This window comes from Sciurus carolinensis, chromosome 5 (genome assembly GCF_902686445.1).
Source record: "Sciurus carolinensis chromosome 5, mSciCar1.2, whole genome shotgun sequence".
Taxonomy (NCBI): Eukaryota; Metazoa; Chordata; class Mammalia; order Rodentia; family Sciuridae; genus Sciurus; species Sciurus carolinensis.
This window is the reverse complement of record NC_062217.1, coordinates 94,538,458-94,560,231: the sequence shown is the minus strand read 5'-3', so window position 1 is coordinate 94,560,231 and position 21,774 is coordinate 94,538,458. Positions and strand designations below refer to the sequence as shown.

Here is a 21,774-nt window from a genome sequence, read left to right as displayed (position 1 = left end):
TAATAAAATCATGCTAACCTTTAAAAAACTGATTGTATTATAGTAGTTATCTTCATACTTGACATTCAGCATATTTTAAATTCACAAAGGTGTGCTTTATATTTTTCATTGAAGGAAGGATATTTGTGTACAGAGTTTTTAACACATTGGGGAGGTTTAGGTGCCAATGATAACTTAAAGAGAAATACTGTGAATTCTTTACTCTTGAGTATAAAAAATAATTTTTACAAGTTGCTTCTAACTGTTATACTTAATGTTGTTTATTATTTGCCTTGTATTTCTAAATTGGATTTTTCTCAAGTCATATTGTGTAGCAGGAAAAAACCTAGGATAAGCACTTTAATACCTCATTTATTCATCATCATTAGTGAATGTATTATTGCATATATTAGATTTTTTTAGACAATTCAGGTTCCCTTTTAAAATGTGACATATTTAAAGCATTTTTAATACTTGATATTTTCTAAAACATTTTATATTCCCCTTCTCCAACACAGAGATATATGTGGGCACAGGGACATCTTTAAGTACCTCTGTTAGTGGACTATTGGATTCATTAACGTAAATTGAATACTTTGTTTTTCTTCTGTCCTGAGGCCAGCATATCTTTTTGCCACTGCTTTTTCTGCCTCATAAAGGCAGTTTGCATTATCTAATTTGCTGATTCTATCTTAATTTGCTAGAAAAATTTGTAAAGAATTGTGTGTTTAATAAGAGTCCATAAATCCTTGTGGGAGCCATTGGTATAAAGAACATAGCTGTGATACAGAGGCCTTTGACAGTTATTTTGGATATCCTTTGCTAATTGGATTTCAGGGTTAGAGCATATTTGTGAGTTTTGAATAAATGAGGTGTTATTGTATTTGAAGGAAGTTGTTATTATGATATTTTCCTTTGTACTGATGTTGCTCTGATTTACTCTTATTATTGAGTTGAGCTGGATTTAAGTATTAATTAAGGTCAATTTTTATATGTATATGTTTTCCAATGGGTACAACCCAGTATAATAGCAATTTAGTAAAATAACTGTAATGGAACTTTTCTTTTGAATTTGGCTTCTCTCTCTCTCTCTCTCTTTCTCTCTCTTTTTTTTTTTTTTCTGTTTACCAGGGAGTAACTATTCCCAGTCAGAGGCGCTATGTGTATTATTATAGCTACCTGTTAAAGAATCATCTGGATTATAGACCAGTGGCACTGTTGTTTCACAAGATGATGTTTGAAACTATTCCAATGTTCAGTGGCGGAACTTGCAGTAAGTGCTCTAAATTCTAATCCTACCATGTTTTGGAATTCTTTTATTAGCACATCTAGAAGTATATATAAAAATCTAGAAAGAAATTTACCACATTTAAATATTTATGCAGAAGAGTATATTTCTGAAGTATCCAAATTAATTGACTCTATTGTTCATCTCCTTGGACAGAGGAAGCCAAGAACAGTGATTTTAATGTTTTTTGAAGTCAAATTATGTTTAGTAAGGAAGTATTCTGTGTTACAACCACCAAATGCAGCTTAAGTTCTGAGTAGATGACTGAAAACTTGCTTCATCAGAGGTTCAGCATGAGAGTGATGGTGGGATTCATCAGTTTACGGGTCTTGTGGCAAGGACCAATTCTTTCATCTTAAGAAGATGCATATTTACATTTATGGTGACTGAACAATGAAAAAAAAAAAAGGAAGAAGTGATAAGACAAGGCAGTCAGGTCAAGTATAAAGAGTGGGAAAAAACAAACAAACTTGAGTTTTAGAGTATGTGGAATGAGGAAGAATACCTGGATTCAGATTTGAGTTCCAATCTTAGTTCAGTCATTAAAGTACTAAGCAACTCTGGGCATACTATCTACCCTTCTTTGAGTTTTCTCATCAAATGAAATGCAGAGATTTTAAAATCTGAAACTTCCTGAATAAGTACAAACCATGTCACTGATGTCTGCTTCTAGTGTATTTCTCTTTTACCCTAACTTTGTAAGCCTACCTCATCCATCCCTATCCTATTCTGCTTCTCTGCTCTTCTTGGTTAGAGTTCTTAGCTAAGTCTAAGATGGGAAGCTTAAAACCTGAATCCTAAGCAGTTAGTCAAAAGACTCCTAACAGTTTTTAATACTGGAACTTAAATACTATCTGGAAATGGTCAGTAATGTTTTCATGTTTAAGAAATATATTTTATTAGTATTTAAAGGACAACTTTATGGTTCCTAGATTAAATACCCCTTCAATATTTCTTTAATGTCTAATATTATTTCAGTGAAATTTGTAATGTTAGTGGTTTTAAGCTTTTTTTTTTTTTTTTTTTTTTTTTTTTTTTGTGGTACCAGGGATTGAACCCAGGGTCGTTTAACCACCGAGCCATATTCACAGCCCTTTTAAAAATATTTTGTTTAGAGACAGGGTCTCGGTGAGTTGCTTAGGTACTCACTAAGTTGCTGAGGCTGGCTTTGAACTCACAATCCCTCACCTCAGCCTCCTGAGCCATTGGGATTATAGGCATGTGCCACTATGCCTGATTGGTTTTAGCTTTAAGCTTTGTTTCTTGAAAATATTTAATTCAAACATATTTTATCCCTAAATTAATTTAAAAATTACTTCCTTGATTTTTTTTTTTTTAAATCTTTGACAAGTAGATGGGATTGTCTACCAGAGCTTTCCTGTTTAAGAGTAAGGCAACTTTATCAAAGATCACAGATTAATACAGCATATTAAAGACTTCTTAGGAACCTCATTGATTTTTTTTTTTTTTTTTTTTTTTTTTTTTTTTTTAAATCTCAGTATAATTTTTAAAACCGTTTGAGTGCAAGGCACTGGGGTGTTGGAGGTGATTAATGTTGGTAGGGACTTAACAAAAACAGAGGAAAAGGAAGAAAAAACTTCTTACGGTAGATTTCAGTGTAGAGCCAATGGATGGTATTATGGAGATGAGAAAAAAAAGAGAACATTCAATCTTATTAGTATAATTTTTTCACATTGACCTCTCTAGCAAAAGTTTCTTTTCAGTTCTACTCAGCCTGCCTATATTTAAACCCTGTTTTGTTTTTGGTCTCACAGTATTGCATTTCTAGACTTAAATTATTAACTACTGAAATATTTAAAAAATTTTTGTGTTTATTAAATTTTCCTTGTTTATTAAGATCATTAAAATATAGGTATATGATGTTAAATTGGAGGTTTTGTTTTATAAATTATTAATGTATTATTCATAAAAGGAATTGTCAAAACATTTTCATAAAAGAAGTCCTTCAGCGTGTGTGCAGGTTCACTCTCTTTTTCTTTGTCATTTTTTGTTACTGGGGCTTGAACTCAGAGGCACTTTACTCCTGAAGTACATCCACAGTCCTTTGTATTTTTTATTTGAGACAGGGCCTTGCTAAGTTGCTGAGGTTGACCTTGAACTTGCTATCTTCCTGCCTCAACCTCCTGAGTTGCTGGGAGGTGTGTGCCACTATGCCTGGCAGTTCACCAGCTCTTTATTTAACATTGAGGAAAGCATACAATTTAGATTGATATTAAATCTGAAGGAAGTAATAGGAATAGAACAGGCAATAGGAAACAGCTTGAACTAAAGCACATAAAGGAAATGAACTGGGAAAGTGTAAAGACAGCATGGAACAGAAATGGAATGTCAATTAGAAAATCTTGAAGGGGATTTTAAACTTGGTTTGATAAATAATATAGTATCATGATAGTATGAGACATTTAAACCATGTTTTTAGGGTAGTTGTATAGAAAGTTGTAGAAGGCAAAAATAGTGAAAAGAAAACCAATGTGACTTGCCTTATGCCAGTTGTGGTAGGGTGAGCAAATAGGTGTTTAGTTTTTCTTTAGCTATTTATATACAAAGATTTCATCAAAGTTTTAGTCCTGCTCAGGTAGATGATTCACAGAAAGGAGAAGAAAGAAAAGTGAACCTGAGATTTGTAGACATTTGGTTTTAAGCATGTTTTAAATCTGATGAAAATGAACTTTTCACATGGAGATATTCAGTGAGTACTGGGGTCTAGGTTCAGATATAGGTGAAAGATATCTGGTATTTTGGAATGCATAAAGAAAAAGACTTCTTAAACCTTTTCATGTAAATATGTTGTGGGGTAGGAAGACTTGGAATAAAACAAAAGGTGAGGACTGAGATGTATGGCAACTTGGGTTCAGAAAGGAGAAGGGAATCAGTGAAGAAAAGAAAACTAGTGGTGAAAAATAATCCGCAAAGTTGTCAGGGTTCACAACCTTTTTCTTAGTTATTTTAATATTTTAAAGTGAAGGAAAAATTTATTTTCTGAAAGGGTTAAGAATGTTAATAAAGTTGATTGATGTGGGTTTCTGTCTCTGCACATACATAGACATACCTATATCTATCTATCTATATATCTAAGAAAATTTAAATTTTATTTTTATTTACTCTAGGTATGGTTCCTGTCATTTCCTTAGAATAATCAATCATATCAGAAAATGTATCAAAATGGTATCTTAGAATTCAAAAGAACCACACTAATGTTGGACTTCTGATGATGAGTTAGACGTTATCTAAAATGTGAAATCCATATCGTAGAGTATTTTCCTTAGTGTTTCGAGGAAACTTACTAATTTTTGGTACTGAGGTTGAACCCACAGGGTTCTTAACCTCCAAGTCACATCCCCAGCTCTTTTTATTTTTGATTTTGAGACAGGGTCCTGCTAAGTTGGTTAGGGCCTCACTAAGTTGCTGAGGCTGACCTCAGACTTGCTGGGATTACAGGTATGCACCACACGTCTGGCAAACTTATAATTTTTATTAAAACATTTTAAGCTTAGTTTTTAGAGGAAATTCTACTTAATACCAATTTGTAATTAGCTTGAAAATTGTTGGTAACAATTCTGAATTAATATAACACATTTTCATCTTGGCTAATTTATCACAACTTTGAAATTGTAAGTTGGTTTTTTTGCTTATTTAAGCTATATTTCCTGTGAAAATTTCAGTCACATAAAGACTTGTAAAATGGTTTACTGCACTTTGTTCTTTAGTCAAAGAAATGAAATTTATTGGCAGGTTGTTGGTGTAGCATTTCCCCTTTTGGGGGTAACCTTTCCTCATGATGTGTGTCTTAACAAATCCATATTAGAATAACCCCACATACTTTTGTCAAACATTTATTATGTGATTACTGATATTTCTTTAGATATTACAGAGGTATACTGGTGGGTGTTTATTAAACTGGAAATTCATTTAGCTTGGTTTGACTTTTTGCCTCATTTGCAGTCTTTGGTCACATTGATTAAAAATATGAGACTTTTTTTTTTTTTTTTGCCTTGAAGGATAATAATGCCTTTTGAGGTGCTGAGGATTTTGTGTGATATATACATATGTATGTACACACACACGCACGCACACCACACATACATACATATGCAACATGTATATATTTCTCATATACTATATGCAAACTTGTATTTCTGTTTCTTTATTGTCTTGGCATGTTTCCTTTGAGATCTTCTTATCTCCTAAGATTAATCAATGGACATTTTAAAAAATTCTTCAGTATACTACAAATGAATTATGCTTTGTCAGGTTATTTAATTTGAAGTTTTTAAAGTTGTAGAATCTTAATATTCATTAGTCTTTCTGTCACCAAAGTTATTAGCTATAAATGAATTTTGAGTAGAATTTTAAAATAGAACAACAATCTCTTCTTTTCCACACTTTACTACCTTTTTTAGTTGAAATGCTCACAAAAAGCATGATGAATTTTGAGCAGTTATACTTTACCAGCTATTGTAAAACAGATACAGTCCAAAGTCAGAATGGTTGTTAATGTGTTTTGGAGGGAGGGGAGGTTATGCTGTAATTTACACTTAAGGACTGCTGCAGACATCTCAAACCATTTCCTTTCTCATGGTGGTAACTTTTATACTTTTAAATAAAATGTGAGCTAGAGGTTAAAAAAAAAAAGGATGGTTAATATTCTTATAAATACTAAGTGTATTATGCTTGAGGAATTTATTATGACTTTGTTGTAGGTTATATGTTCTCTTTCCTCTTATGAACATGTAATAATTTTTATTTTGTGATTTTTGGCACAGGCTGGAAGCTTCAAAACACTACAGTGAATATGCGTTTTAAAAGTTACCATTTATGTAATTCACAAATATTCCAGAAAAATTATTAAAATTATTTTTATACTTCATTTTAGAATTTTAGCATAATTTAAAAGACAAGTCTTGATGTTACTATATTGCTAGATGTCCTCTTTTGGGACTAGTTTATGAGACAGGAGTTGACTATTCTACTACTAGAACCTTATTTTATAAATTCAAATTGGAGAAAACCATACCTTGATTATATTATTGACCTTATTTATTTCTACTGATTTGTTTTAGATCAGGAGTACAGATGTGGATTTACCATTTTGTATATAATGCTGATAATTGATCATTAAAATAGCTTTTGGCAGTTGAAGGCATTTCCTGTGAAGTAAAATAGTATGTATTTAATCATGCAGATCCTCAGTTTGTGGTCTGCCAGCTAAAGGTGAAGATATATTCCTCCAATTCAGGACCCACACGACGGGAAGACAAGTTCATGTACTTTGAGTTCCCTCAGCCATTGCCTGTGTGTGGTGACATCAAAGTAGAGTTCTTCCACAAACAGAACAAGATGCTAAAAAAGGTTTGCACTTTACTTTTTTGGGGGAAATTATCAAAATAGGCATACCTTTAAGATTAGCCCTGAATCTTTTACTTAAAGCTTTTAGTAAGGCAGAAGTCATTCTATAAAGAAAGATTAAAAGCTATATTTTATTTTATGATGAACACTTAATGAACTAGAGTTAGTTTTCTTCAATGGTTAGATCTGTGGGTGCTTTACTTTCTGTGGCTTTAATGGAACATCAGAATGGTAAATAATCTTGTTAGAAGGAAAAGTTCATAGAACATTGTAACATGAAATGAATTTTTCTTAACTTGTTTTATACAAAGAAGTTTTGTAAAAGTGTTAGATTGTGTACATACCCCCACTCAATCAGTTAATAATCCTCTGCAAAAAGATGGTGAATTAACTGAAAAGAAATTAGCATTCAACCATAGGTTTAAAAAATACTAGACTTATAAACGGCAGTTAAGATCTGTTCTGTGGTCTTATGTAATGATACAAACCATTTTCCCCCATTTGGTTATGTTTCTTGAGAATTGGTTATATTTATATTTAATTTCCCCATATTTACTAAATATTTAGCTTTTTAGTTAGGAGAGAAGTAGTTATGAAGAGGAAGTAATAATGAATGAAAAAATGTGGTATTTAAATATGCAGGTTTAGAAAGTTAGAAAATTTTACTGAGCTATATTTAGAGATGACAAGATTATAAAATAAACTATCTTGATTTAAAATATTAACTGTGGACATTAAAGTGAACCTAAGGTGCAAAATTTTTAAGTAGTAATGGAAAAAAAGCCCTAATTTTGTGTAATGTTGCTGCCTCGTTAATCATACTAGATATTTAAACATTACCAATTTTTAGACATGTCAGAAATAGGATTGATTTAGTTTTCTCAATTTTTAGGAAAATTAGAGGAAGTTTCATTTACTACAAAAATTTTTAACACTGTTCTGACTTATCAGAAATGTTATTTCCTTTATTCAGAATCCAAGTATCTGGGAAAAAAAAAACACTGAATATTAAAGTGATATTTTTCCCCAGAAACACATTTTCTACCCCCTTGTGTAAATAAAAATTAAATATATCTCAGTAGCTTTGAAATAATATTTTTTGGGAATCCAGACAAAATCAAGATAATTAGTAAACTTTGTGTGTGTGTGTGTGTGTGTGTGTGTGTGTTTTCTCCTGTACTTTATAAGACTCGTGTATATATATACACATAAATTTTATATTTTGCTTTTAAAAATACATACCTGCTTCTCTATTTCCCTGTAGTTTTAGGAGGGTGTTCATTTTTATTTTTGTTCTTCTGTACTTTACACTAACATAAAATCAAAGATTAAATATTTATATTTTTGTGTGTCTTGTATTACTTTACAGTAGTTTTCAATATTACATGATTTCCCCTGTCTTATTTAAATGTCTGCTTTGATTTAACGAGCAGTTTTAGTATAATCAGCACACATAAGAAATCCATATTTTTTGAAATTTAAATATTTTCTTCTAAGTAAAATGTAATTACTCAGTGATTTTTCTAAAATAATTATAATTAACAGCTTTTTAAAAGAAATTGTCATGTATGAGATTGTCTTGCCTAGGTACTATTAAAAGAATGAAATTCAAGAAATAAAATTCTTAAGAGTCTTAGCATATTCTTGGGGCAAAAACAAAATTTCAAGATAAATTAAAATAGAAGGTTTTAATGGCAGTGTAAGGCATCAGATAAGGTGTCACAATTAACTGTCAAATGACCCCACAGGCTTAACTTTTATATTGGGTCACCCCCAACCCCCACCACACACAATTTTATTATGAAAGTTTTCAGGCATACATTGTCATTGAAGAAGGTGGAATCAATTAGATTTAAATATTGCTGGAGAAGTAAAAATGTATTTACCTTGCTTCTTGAGGAAAGTACCTTATAAGAACTTTTACTAAAATATCTGAGATTTGTTTATATCTACAAATACATAAACTCAAAACATTTTTTAACCTATTTTGTCTCATCATCCCAGGTGCAGAATACCTGTAAAAACTTGAATATGTATTCTATATTTTATGTAATATATAATAGAATTATATAATAAATAACAGACCTATGTAATTATAGAATTATAATTATATTAATTGATATTAGTTAATATGTAATTTCTATATTGTGATTTCCAACTTATTTTAATGCATTTGTGTCAATTTTGTTGAAATATTTGCAGAATTGAAAACTTGACTTAATGGGTTAAAACTAGTATTGGACTAAAAAATATTTTACTTATAATTTTAAGACAAAAGTAAGTTATCTCTGATCTTAGGAGATTATATTTTTGCTCTAAAATTTGAAGAAAAGAAAAATTCTCATAATTGTGAATTCAAAAGATAACCCACAGATTGTGTTTACCTTTATTTGAAATATTGAATGGTACATAATTTGTTGACTTCGTGGGGGCAGATGTTTTATAGATGACATATATTTCTTTTTTAAAAAAATTAGTAATTTGTTTCTTTTATTTTTATAGGATAAAATGTTTCATTTTTGGGTAAATACGTTCTTCATACCAGGACCAGAGGAAACCTCAGAAAGAGTAGAAAATGGAAGTCTATGTGATCAAGAAATCGATAGTATTTGCAGTATAGAACGTGCAGATAATGACAAGGAATATCTAGTACTTACTTTAACAAAAAATGATCTTGACAAAGCAAATAAAGACAAGGCCAACCGATATTTTTCTCCAAATTTTAAGGTCAGTTAAAAGCATTGTGCAGTACTGGTGAAGACATGCATGCATCTGGGTGTGTGTGTGCACAGGCACATGCGTATCTCTATTTATAGGCAAGAATTCTTCAGTTTAAGAAAAGCAATTGGTAAACCTCAAATGGTTGTTTGCCATTTTTCTTCCCTATTTCTTATTCTACTTGGTATTTTTACTCTTTAGCATGCCCTTTTTTTCTTTTATTCTTATGTTTTTCATTGTAACAAATCTAACAATAGTTTATAAGCACAATACTAGTAATTCTTTTTTTTTGCATTTAATGTATGATTCAATTTTTTTTTAATTGTAAACAAATGGGATACATGTTGTTTCTCTGTACATGGCAATACTAGTAATTCTTGAGAGGGAAAGGTACATGTTTCATAAGTGAAAATAGATCTAATATTAAATACCTCTGGATCTTAAATTTCTGTTTAAAAGTTTCCTTTAGAAATCACAGGTTTCCATTTCCTTTTTTTCTCTAAATCTTAATTTTTCTCAATTAGACTTTAAAATATCTTTCTCTCTTTTATTGTTTTCTCTTTTAATATTACCAGAATTTTTATATTTGTGATTATAAATAAAAGGTGTTTTAGTTATCAGTACACAGTTACGATGTTATATCATGGTAAGTGCTATGAAAAATACAGATAGGATAGAAAGTAATCTTGTCTTTTTTTTTTTTTTTTAAACCCAGAGTAGCTTGAGAATGCTTGATCAAATGAATGACATTTAAGTAGAGGCCTAAATGAGATGAGTGAGTTATACAAGTATCTGGGAAAAGAGGGAAGAGTAATTCAGTGCAAAAGCCCTGAGACAGGAATAAATGTTTAGTATATTTGAGTAACCTTAGTCTTTTTGACCAAAAGGAAGTTGGTAAGAAAACCAGTTCTGGAGTAGAAAAAATGTTTTCAGCATAAGAAAGATGTAATCTGAATTTTGTCTTTGAGTGGAAGCTAAAAGATCAGTTAAGAGGCTGTTGGCAGTGGTTTAAAACATTCAGGTGAGAGATGGTTGCTTGGATGAGAATAGTGGTATTGAGGGGTAATGAGAAACTGTCAGATAGGGTATATATGGTATTTTAAAGGTAGAAATGTAAAGAATTTACTGATTAAATGGATGTTGGTTGTTAAAGGAGATTTGAAAAATAGAGAAGGGACTATAGATAAAACAGAATAAGCAGGGGATTAAGATCCCACATTCACTACCAGGTATGTGTCCTCTAACATGTTCCCTAACCTTTCTGGGTCTTTGTTTCCTTCCTTTAAAATGGAAGTACCTACTATATTAGGGGTGTTTCAACAGTTATTTTAATTGTGCATATAAAGGCCATTGACCCACTGTTTAGGCCACTATATGTTCTACGTTCACTTCCCTCTCTCCTCAATTTTTTAGGGCTGTATGCATCATTGAATCAGTATTTATGTTTGTATAATATGGTTAGTATCAGAAAATACATTGAGTTTCAGACAGGTAGTAGGAGAAACTTTCAGAATTCAGTCATTTGTAGCTGGGTGAGGTGGCGTACACCTGTAATCTCAGCAGCTCTGGAGGCTGAGGCAGGAGGATCTCAAGTTCAAAGTCAGCCTCAGCAACAGTGAGCGCTAAGCAACTCAGTGAGACCCTGTCTCTAAATAAAATACAAAATAGGACTGGGGATGTGTTTCAGTGATCAAGTGCCTCCTAGTAAGAATTCAGCCATTTGTGAATTGAATTTTGTGACTGAAAAATTACATTATGTTGAATGATAGATGAACTTGAATCTACATTTCTTTGTAGCATTATTTAGTGAATGCTTGTAGCTTATGTTTCTTAAAAAATAGTATATTAAGATCCCAGTTTGTCTTTTCAGTACTTAGCAGGAAAGAATATATAAGAACTCTAAATAAGAAGAGGGTTATTTGAAAGACAGTTGTCCTTTAAAGATATGTTTGTTATAGTATTTTTAAATGAATGTATTAAAATACATGTCTTTGCTAAGTAAGTTAAGATTAGTCATAATTGTAGATTTACATTTTTTATTTTCTTTTTCTAGGTGAAGCTGTATTTTACAAAAACAGTAGAGGAGCCATCAAATCCAGAGGCTAGCAGTTCAACTTCTGTAACACCAGATGTTAGTGACAATGAACCTGATCATTATAGATATTCTGACACCACTGACTCTGATCCAGAGAATGAACCTTTTGATGAAGATCAGCATACACAAATTACAAAAGTCTGATTTTTTTTTTTATCAAGAGGGATAAAAATACCATGAAAACAAACTTGAATAAACTGAAAATGGACCTTTTTTTTTTTTTTTTTTTTTTTTAATGGCAATAGGACATTGTGTCAGATTACCAGTAATAGGAACAATTCTCTTTTCCTGACCAATCTTGTTTTACCCTATACATCCACAGGGTTTTGACACTTGTTGTCCAGTTGAAAAAAAGGTTGTGTAGCTGTGTCATGTATATACCTTTTGTGTCAAAAGGACATTTAAAATTCAATTAGGATAAATAAAGATGGCACTTTCCCATTTTATTCCAGTTTTATAAAAAGTGGAGACAGACTGATGTGTATACGTAGGAATTTTTCCTTTTGTATTCTGTCACCAACCTAAGTGGCTAAAAAGCTTTGTGAATTACAGGTTCACATCCTACCCCTTTGCACTTGTGGCAACAGATAAGTTCACAGTTGGCTAAGAGAAGTTTCTAAAGGGTTTTGCTACCTTCTAATGCATGTATTTGGGTTGGGGGAATGGAGGGAATGCTCAGAAAGGAATATATTTTATGCTGGACTCTGGACCATATACCATCTCCAGCTATTTACACGCACCTTTCTTTAGCATGCTATCATTATTAATCTGGACATTTGAGGAATTGGCCGCTGTCACTGCTTGTTGTTTGTGCATTTTTTTTTTAAGCATATTGGTGCTAGAAAAGGCAGCTAGAAGGAGTGAATTTGTATTGGGGTACAGGAATGAACCTTCTGCAACATCTTAAGAATCCACAAATGAAGGGATATAGAAACAATGTGGGCATAGAAAAGAAACACAGCAACAATGACTTAACCATATAAATGTGGAGGCTATCAACAAAGAATGGGCTTGAAACATTATAAAAATTGACAATGATTTATTAAATGTTTTCTCAATTGTAATGACTGCTCCATCTCCTGTGTAATCAAGGCCAGTGCTAAAAGTCAGATGCTATTAGTACCTACATCAGTCAACAACTTACATTTACTTTAAGTTTTCAATCATATACCTGCTGTGGATGCTTCTATGTGCTGCCTGCAAACTTCTTTTTTCTCATTAAATATAAAATATTTTGTAATGCTGCACAGGAAATTTCAGTTTCATATTCTACAGTAAGTGGTTTTTTTTTTTTCTTTAAAGATTTATGATGCACTTATTCAATCCAGTAGCTGTCAGCTGTTCCACCCTTTTGACCTTACACATTCTATTACAATGAGTTTTGCAGTTTTGCACATTTTTTTAAATGTCATTAACTGTTAGGGAATTTTACTTGAATACTGAATACGTATATGTGTATATTAAAAAAATTGTGTTAAAAAGAATTAGAGTTGCAGTAAATTTTCAACACTGCATAAATAAGAAGGCTTTTAATTTTTTGGTAGAAATTGTCCTACACATGCTTTATTGATTTGCTATTGAATAGTTTTGTTTTGTTTTTTTTTAACATGCAGTGTTAAGTCATTTCATAGTGTTAGAGTTGGGACTAGGGCTTCAATTTCACTTCTTAAACACCATCACATATTTGATATGCCCAGACTGCATATGATTTTTAGGAGATACAACTACTATTGTAAAGCTAATGTGAAGATACTATTAAAAAGGATTTTCCCCCCAGAAATTTGGTGTCTTTCAAATTATACCTTGACTTTGACATTTGAATACCTAGCCATTATATTTCTTAATGGTGTAGAATCCCATTTTTAATAACTTATTGGTGCTGAAATTGTTCACTAGCTGTGGTCTGACTAGTTATAATTTACAAATACAGATTGCATAGGAACTACTAGAGCAGCATTTATAGAATTTAATGGTAAATAGATTAGGCAGAACTTGATCTAAAATTTTCTTGGTAATAATGACATTTTCCATACCTCATCAATTTCACTCAACAAATAAAATTTTAAATTTTTAACAAAGCTCCTAGGATTTACACATTTATTATTAAACACTGATATATAGAGTATTGATGGCTCATAAGTTAAATTGGTAAAGCTGGAGACAACTATTCCTAAGATCTCACCATTGAAATTTATGATAACCTTGTGTTTCATAAAAGCTGAAAATAACTGACTAAAATGAAAGTCACTATTCCTGTTTTGAAATTAGTTATTAATATTGTTCTTTTTTATAGTTTTGGGCACAGCATATTAAAACATAACTTGTATTGTTCCAATATGTAACATGGAGGGCCAGGTCATAAATAATGATATTATAATGGGCTTTTGCACTGTTATTATTTTTCCTTTGGAATGTGAAGGTCTGAATGAGGGTTTTGATTTTGAATGTTTCAGTGTTTTTGAGAAGCCTTGCTTACATTTTATGGTGTAGTCATTGGAAATGGAAAAATGGCATTATATATATTATATATATATATATAAATATATATTATACATACTCTCCTTCCTTTATTTCAGTTACCATACCCCTAGAATTTGACAAGAATTGTTATGACTGAAAGGTTTTTGAGTCCTAATTAAAACTTTATTTATGACAGTATTCATAATTAACCTGAAATACATTCTGTAGGTAATCTTTCCCAAGTTTCTGGAATGTTTTCTTAGACTTTTTGGATGTGCAGCAGCTTACATGTCTGAAGTTACTTGAAGACATCACTTAAGAAAGCTTACATTTGGGCCCTGTACCATCCCAAGTCCTCTAACTCCTCTTGGACATTTTTGCCATAATTATAAAAGGGTAGTTGAATAAACAGCATCACCATTCTTTGCTGTGGCACAGGTTATAAACATAAGTGGAGTTTACCGGCAGCATCAAATGTTTCAGCTTTAAAAAATACGAGTAGGGTACAAATTACATGTTTAGTTATAGAAAATTTGTGCAATATGTTCATAACGATGGCTGTGGTTGCCACAAAGTGCCTCGTTTACCTTTAAATACTGTTAATGTGTCATGCATGCAGATGGAAGGGGTGGAACTGTGCACTAAAGTGGGGGCTTTAACTGTAGTATTTGGCAGAGTTGCCTTCTACCTGCCAGTTCAAAAGTTCAATCTGTTTTCATATAGAATATATATACTAAAAAATTTCAGTCTGTTAAACAGCCTTACTCTGATTCAGCCTCTTCAGATACTCTTGTGCTGTGCAGCAGTGGCTCTGTGTGTAAATGCTATGCACTGAGGATACACAAAAAAAAAAAAAAAAAAAAAAAAATGTGTACAGGATAATGCCTCATACCAATCAGATGTCCATTTGTTATTGTGTTTGTTAACAACCCTTTATCTCTTAGTGTTATAAACTCCACTTAAAACTGATTAAAGTCTCATTCTTGTCATTGTGTGGGTGTTTTATTAAATGGGAGTATTTATAATTTCAATTGCTTAAATCCATTGAAATTTTAAATAATGGGCAGCCAAATATGATTAAGAAGTTTTCTGTAATTTTTTTTCCTCTGCTGTCCTTCAAAACCTATTATAAAAGAATAGCCTTTGTCAGTTTGAGAGTAGAGTATATGTCTACTCCTGTGGCTTTTCTTTATAATTCTGTACTCTGCCATCAACATCTGGGAAGCATCATCTACTCAGTGTGACTTGTGCCATATAAAAATTGATATTCCAGAATAGTCTAAAGGACTTGTGTACTTGAATTTAATATTGTTATTTGTTAATATTCTTGAAAACTTAAAGACTAAGGTATATCCTTTCAACAAAACATAAGGTAATAAGTGAAAGTATAGCTTGTACAAATGTTTTGAAAGTAAAGCAGACCACTAATGTAAAAGTGGAATTTAATGTTATTTCAAGTTTTATAATGTTCTCCATGTGACTTTTTAAAAGTAATTGTGAATGATGTGTGATAATGTAAAGAAGTATGAAGGCATATGTGTATTCACACACTTTTATAGGAGTCCTAATTACTATGGATGAAAACAATTCTGGAGTCAAGTATTTTGATTTACAAGATATTTTGGTGATGTTTGATAAATAGAGTTTACTGGCATTTTGTTTTATATTATGTCCTCACTATGCTGTAATTTGAGTTAGCTTGGTTCACGTGAATGCCATCACCATTTCCATTGAGAACTTTAAAATCACCAGTGTTTAACATGCAGGCTTCCAAAAAAATCAAGACCCTTACATTTAACTTACTGTAAACATGAAACTCTCTTGGTTCTTTTATTTTTGCCAGATGATTAGCAATATATCAAAAGTTTAGTCTTAAAATGGCTTAACATGTAACTTTTATTAATTAGCAGTTGCTAGTGTAGACAGAAATATTTTTGAAGGGAACAATAATACTCAATCCAAACTGGTGTAGGAACAGTACCTAAAAAGTAAATAAGGTAATGGAGAAAAACATGAGAGTTAGAGACTGATTTTCCTATAGAATTTTATAATGATAGGAAGACTGGTGGTAAGGTAAAGCTGCTTTAATCTAGCTTTTTTTTTTTTCCTTCCAGTACTGGGGATTGAACCCAAGGTGCATTACCACTGAGTTACATTCCCAGCCTGTTTTATTTATTATTTTGAGACAGGGCCTCACCAATTTGCTGAGACTGGCCTCAAACTTTCAACCCTCTAGCGTCAGTCACCTGAGTTGCCAGGATTACAGGCATGTGCCACTGCACCTAGCCTGTTTTTCCATCTTTCAAAGAGATCTTTTAAGTGTATTAGAATGTAGGTAGCCACTGTGACAAACTGATGTTGGTTGGTAGCTTTAAACGTTTGCAATGTGAAGAAAGGAAAGGACAAAATAATTTCACTGGTAGTACTCTGGTTCTTAAATTGGCTATTTTTAGAATATTTTCCCAGCAAAACAACAAAATAATCATAATCCCACCTCCTGGAGACATAGCCATTATTAATACTTTAGTGACTATACAATCATTTTTTCTGTATATTCATGTATATATTTTCTTTAAAAATGGAATTTATACTGTGCATATTCTCAAAACCTTTTAATTTTGTGTTTCCATCATGAATTTGTAGAATGTTCCTTTGCCTCAGAAAATGAAGAGTGATTTGATCACTTTCTAATGCTACAGAAGTAGATTTTGTGTAGTTACTGAGAGTCCTTTCCAATTCAGTGGGTTAATCATGAATGTTTAAATATCGTTGGCATTAAATACATGTCTAAGTAAAAGTTACATTTATTTAGCATAGACAAGCTGAACTTCAAGCGCCATTTTAAACAAAGCAGAATGTGTGAAACAGTGTTAGTTAATTTCATCACCTTTCTATTCCTCTTTTAGATTGGAAAAAAATTTTAACTTTTTGTTTTTAATATTCCCAAATAACTTGATTTGGAGCAAATTAATTTAATCATCACCCCCCCGCCCCACAAGTAAAACTGCTTTTATCACTGGTTTATCATTCAATTGTCTTCAAATCTGTACTCTTGTGATTTACATCACATCAAAAACTTGAAATTTCATACATCACCCTTTAGCTCTGAAACCATGTTTAGTACTAAGGTGGATTTAAAACATACAATTCTTTTTGACAATTATTTGAGAATTTTGGTGAAAAAACATTCAGCTGAGGGCAGTGTATAACTTATAAACCAATGTATTGATACTTTAAAAACCTTTTTACATATATGAGTAAGTTAACTGCCATCTTTGAGCATTATCACATTTTAAAATAAAGCTGCCTATTTTTAAATGAAGTGTTTAACAAGGATTTATATTTCTCATTTTTTAAGATTAAAAATAATTTATATTTTCTCTGTTGCATGTGGATTCTTATAATGTAGAGATTTGTTTGTGTGGAATGGAGCAAGGCTTGTAGTCATGGCTCTAGTGATTCAGTTTACCAAATTTGTTTAGTGAAATTCTTAATGTTTAGGTGTGATTTTTCTGTAGCTATCACTGGCTATTATTTATATGCGCCTTTAGGATTTTCTGCCTATTCTGTAGAGTTGTCCAAACAGTATCCCACATTTGCAAATGTCCTTTCAACATCTAATTTCTGTTTCTATTAAATTGCCCTCACGCCCTAATGAGCAGTTTGTGAGTGTGTGCATGTGTATTGTTTGTGGATGTGTGTATGAGTGAATTAGATTTTCAAGAATGCTAAACTCCAAGTTTAAAGATTAAAAAGTTTGATTCAGGCAAGCATTTCTCACTGGAATTTCACAGTTCATTGTAATGAAAATGTTAACCATAGATGACCTTTGACATACAGTAACCAATCTTGAATATAAATGGATTTGTTAGTAGCATCTTGATATATGCATTAATGAGTTATTTTTAAACTTGTGCGTTAAACCAAAGTTGGTGTTTTGAAAATGTTTATATTGAGTTCCATTTGGCTACTGATGGACATAAGAATAGAAATGCCTTCCTATGGAGAGTATTTTTCCTTTAAAATTAAAAAGGTTAATTATTTTGACTATTTGTTTTTTAGCTTTTTATTCTTTCAACAATTATTTATCAGGTGCCTGCTATATATAACAGGTGTTTGGAATACAATAGTAAGCAAAACAAACACACCCTGTCCTTGCCATGGATGAATTTACACTGCAGTAAAGGAAACAGACTTTACTGAAATAAAGATATGCTGTGATACATGCTGTGAGATACAGGATGCATATGATACAGTGATGATCACAAAACATTCCATATACTCCTCTAGATTTCCACCCCCTTGATATTAAATGGGATGCATGAAACTAGTTCATTTCAGTGAAATACCAATCAAGTAAAGGCATGAAAAAAATCTCCTGTACCATACAGTTAGACTTTGCCTACTGCAGTGACTAAAGGGTTTGACACGTTCTAGATGGTACAGCTGTCCGCCTGAGCCTTGAGTCACTATATGGATCGGAATTCCTTCAAATTCTTCTTACCCCACACTGAACTTGAATGACACTAGCACAAGCAAGAAACTCATGGTTAGTTTATACATACTTTGGGACAACTTGTTTCTACAGCAAAGTTTATAACATTCTGACTAGTGCTTTGAGAAACTCAGGGAAGATTTTCTTCAACAAAGAGGGAGTTAAGAATGAAGCAAAATGAAAAATAACATCTTTTAAACAACCTGATAGTATAAACTAAATTGCAAGACTTCCAAAAGTTATGAAATGATAGTGAAACAGGTTCCTGAAGCATTGTTCTAGATACTTTGGTATACAAGCGCATGAACAGCAGATTCCTTCCCTTGTGGAACTTCTATTCTAGCAAGAAAAAAAATGGGTAATAGTAATTGTGCCATATGTCAGGTAATAAATGCAATGGGGGAAATGTCAGCCAAAGGAGATCAGGATTGCCGAGTAGAGAGACTACAGTATTTAGTGCAATCTAGGATGGGAGGGTGAAATTTGAATAGACTCAAACAGTGGCATTAGAATTTTCTTTCACCCTTTCAACCAACAAGATGCACCCAGAATCCTCTATAAAATTTTATTCTACTCTTGTACAACTGTTCATTAATTTCTGGGTTTCAAAATTATTAATGGTATGTCAAGGGAGAATTTTTAAGACTACTACCCTAAATAGCCACAATGTTCTAAACCATTGTTTTTTAAATTGGTTTGTTAAAACCTGTGCAAACACTCTGCCTCTTGATTCTCAGAAATGAGTTGAATTTTAGTTTCGTGTGTGCCTGTGTGTGCATTTTGAAAATAATACTTTCAGAAGTTAAAATTGTTATGACAAACATTTCTGTAAGGCTGAAAGGAAATGCTATTTATGATTTACTTATAGGAAATAAATAAAATTTTGAGTTAAGAAAACAGGTGAGGTTTATAGTCTAATGTTATATATTTTAATTCTTAACCCATAAGAAAAATCTGGAAAAATAACCAATAACTAAATTGCAAAAGAATTTTTTTTGTTTATTTTTCACAAAAAGGCAACTCTCTCCCAACCTCAAGGATCCAAGAACTTTAATTTTATGGAAATTTGCAACTATTTATTCATCAGAACATTATTAACTTTTTGCTAGTGATCAGTTTGTTCTGAAGTCAGGTGTATACAATTGTGCATGAACCCTTGAAAGAAAATATTGACTATTAGTCTTTTCTCTTTTAATTCTAATTTAAAAATAGATTTTAAGTAATTTTAAAGATGTTCTTGGACAGTTTTTTTTTTTTTTACATTTCACTTTTTTTTTTTTTTTTAAGGTAGCTGAATGGATTTCCCTAGTGTGAGAAAAATCAGCATATAAATTTAGAAAAAAATTGTATGTATCCTTTGGTCTTGATTGGAGGATTAAAATTTACATAGAATGTCTCCTGAACCTGTATCATTGGACTTGTAAAATTAATTCCAATAGTATTTTGAGTTGCTCTTTTAAACATCCCTAAATAGGCCCCAAGCCCAATTTTCAAGGAAATAAAGTAGTACTTTTACTGTAGTATTTACTTTTTTTTTTGAAAAACCTATAAGTGGAACAAATTTAGTAATATATTTCTATTTAATCATATACACAGTTCAGCTGGGTACAGTGGCACACACCTGTAATCCCAGTGACTCTGGAGACTGAGGCAAGAGTATTCAAAGTTCGAGGTCAGATTCAGCAACTTCATGAGACCCTATCAAATAAAAAAGGACTGGAGATGTAGCCCAGTGGTAGAACATCCCTGGGTTCAATCCCTAGTGCCAAAATAATAATAATGATAATAATTTCAATGTGATTCATAGATATTATGAAATTTAGTAAAATTTTAATCTAAAAAATACTGTGTGCCAATACTCTAAGTAATAAAACTTAGAAAGCTAAAGTAGTTCAATTAGATATTAGATATTAGAACACTCTGATATGTGGTTGAACTATCAGCAAATAAGAGTCATATTTACACTTTCTTTTATAATTATGATAAAGTTTGAAATGAGATCTCCTCATTTTTTTAATCCCTATTACCTGTAAGGAAGACAAGTATATTTGTTTTTCAAATGGCATATGAAAATTACTTAAATTTTTGTTTAATATTTTCACAAAAGCATTATTGGCAGGAAAGGACATTTTTATTTGGTGATTTTTAACAAGGGAACCACGAGTGGTTCTTTAAATAATTGTCTAATAGCTTGTTTACTATGTGTAAATCATAAATCAGGAATAACCAATAGGTTTCTTATGCTTAGTAGTATTGTATTTTAAATGAATTTTCAAAAGGGAAAATAACATTTCTATAGAAATCCAATAAAGATAAAACAAAAATATCACTATGAATATTATTTACTGAGGCAAAATCTTGGCTGGGGGCATGTAAAAGTTTCAAGCAACTTGAATCTTGCTCCAAAAAGTTAAACACAGTTCTACATCAGAAAACTTGATTCACAGGAATTCTGTGAGGTTAATTCACTGCCTGTCTGCTAAAATAAAAGGTCAGAGAGAGCAAAGAAGTGGAAGCAGGAGGAAAAGAAGCTCTGGGAGAGCTCAAACTACCTTTTTATTTTAGAGTGATTGGAAAATAATAATTGTTTCATGATTTTGTATGCAATACATACACAGTGTCACCCTTTATGATTTTTATCTCATAAAGAAAAGAAGTCAAGGTGCTTAAATTACTCAGGATTCACAACTAAGAAGTAGAGAAGTGGAAGTGAACCTAGGACAGTCTATTATTCCTACAGTACTATCTATACTATCTCTTAAGCAGAATCAAATTTACAAAGCACACAAAAAAGAGAAGCCTGAAATTCACAGGTCATGGAGTCATGCGAATACTCTTTATTACCAACAGAAGAAAAGCAAACTTCAGTGCAAGTTATAAATCTTGCAAAATGAACATCGAAGAAAAGAAACATTTAAAAATTGTTCAAACTATAAAAAAGAAAGTATCCAACTTGCAAAGTTCTTGAAAGGTAAGATGGGAAGATATTGGCACATATTTTTCTCTCAAGACTTAGAATGAGAACTCTTTAATTTGGGAGTTTGGTGTGAAGTCCTCTTAACAAGCTTGTACTTTATTTTTGTTTGAACTGGAATATTCAGACTGTTTAAAGTGATTGATTTTCAGTTTAGCAGGCTTACCGCCATCCAACAAGTCTATTGGAATTATAATAGTGCAGAAGTCAGAAAAGGTCATAGATTTTAAATAGGGAGGAGCAGGTGCAATGGCTTGATACAGAAACAAACTTGGCCATTTAGGAAACTGGGAAGAGAAAGTCTAGAGCAGAGTAATGATGTGAGACTGGTGAAAGAAAAATTGGGGGGACGTAAGCAGAGGAATAAATGGTTTCCATGAAGGCAGAATAAAACTACT

The 21,774-nt window shown here is 31.8% G+C and overlaps 1 protein-coding gene across 1 annotated transcript in view; it reads left to right on the top strand.

Annotated features, from left to right (window-relative positions):
- The window catches only part of Pten (phosphatase and tensin homolog), a 29,615-nt gene extending 11,661 nt beyond the window's left edge, over nt 1–17,954 (top strand). The window contains exons 2-5 of the mRNA XM_047552603.1: nt 1,111–1,252; nt 6,471–6,637; nt 9,137–9,361; nt 11,406–17,954. Of these exons, the coding sequence (XP_047408559.1) occupies nt 1,111–1,252; nt 6,471–6,637; nt 9,137–9,361; nt 11,406–11,591 (720 nt within the window). The 3' untranslated portion in view covers nt 11,592–17,954. The remainder of the gene's footprint in view (nt 1–1,110; nt 1,253–6,470; nt 6,638–9,136; nt 9,362–11,405) is intronic.
- The last annotated feature ends 3,820 nt before the right edge of the window (nt 17,955–21,774 follow it).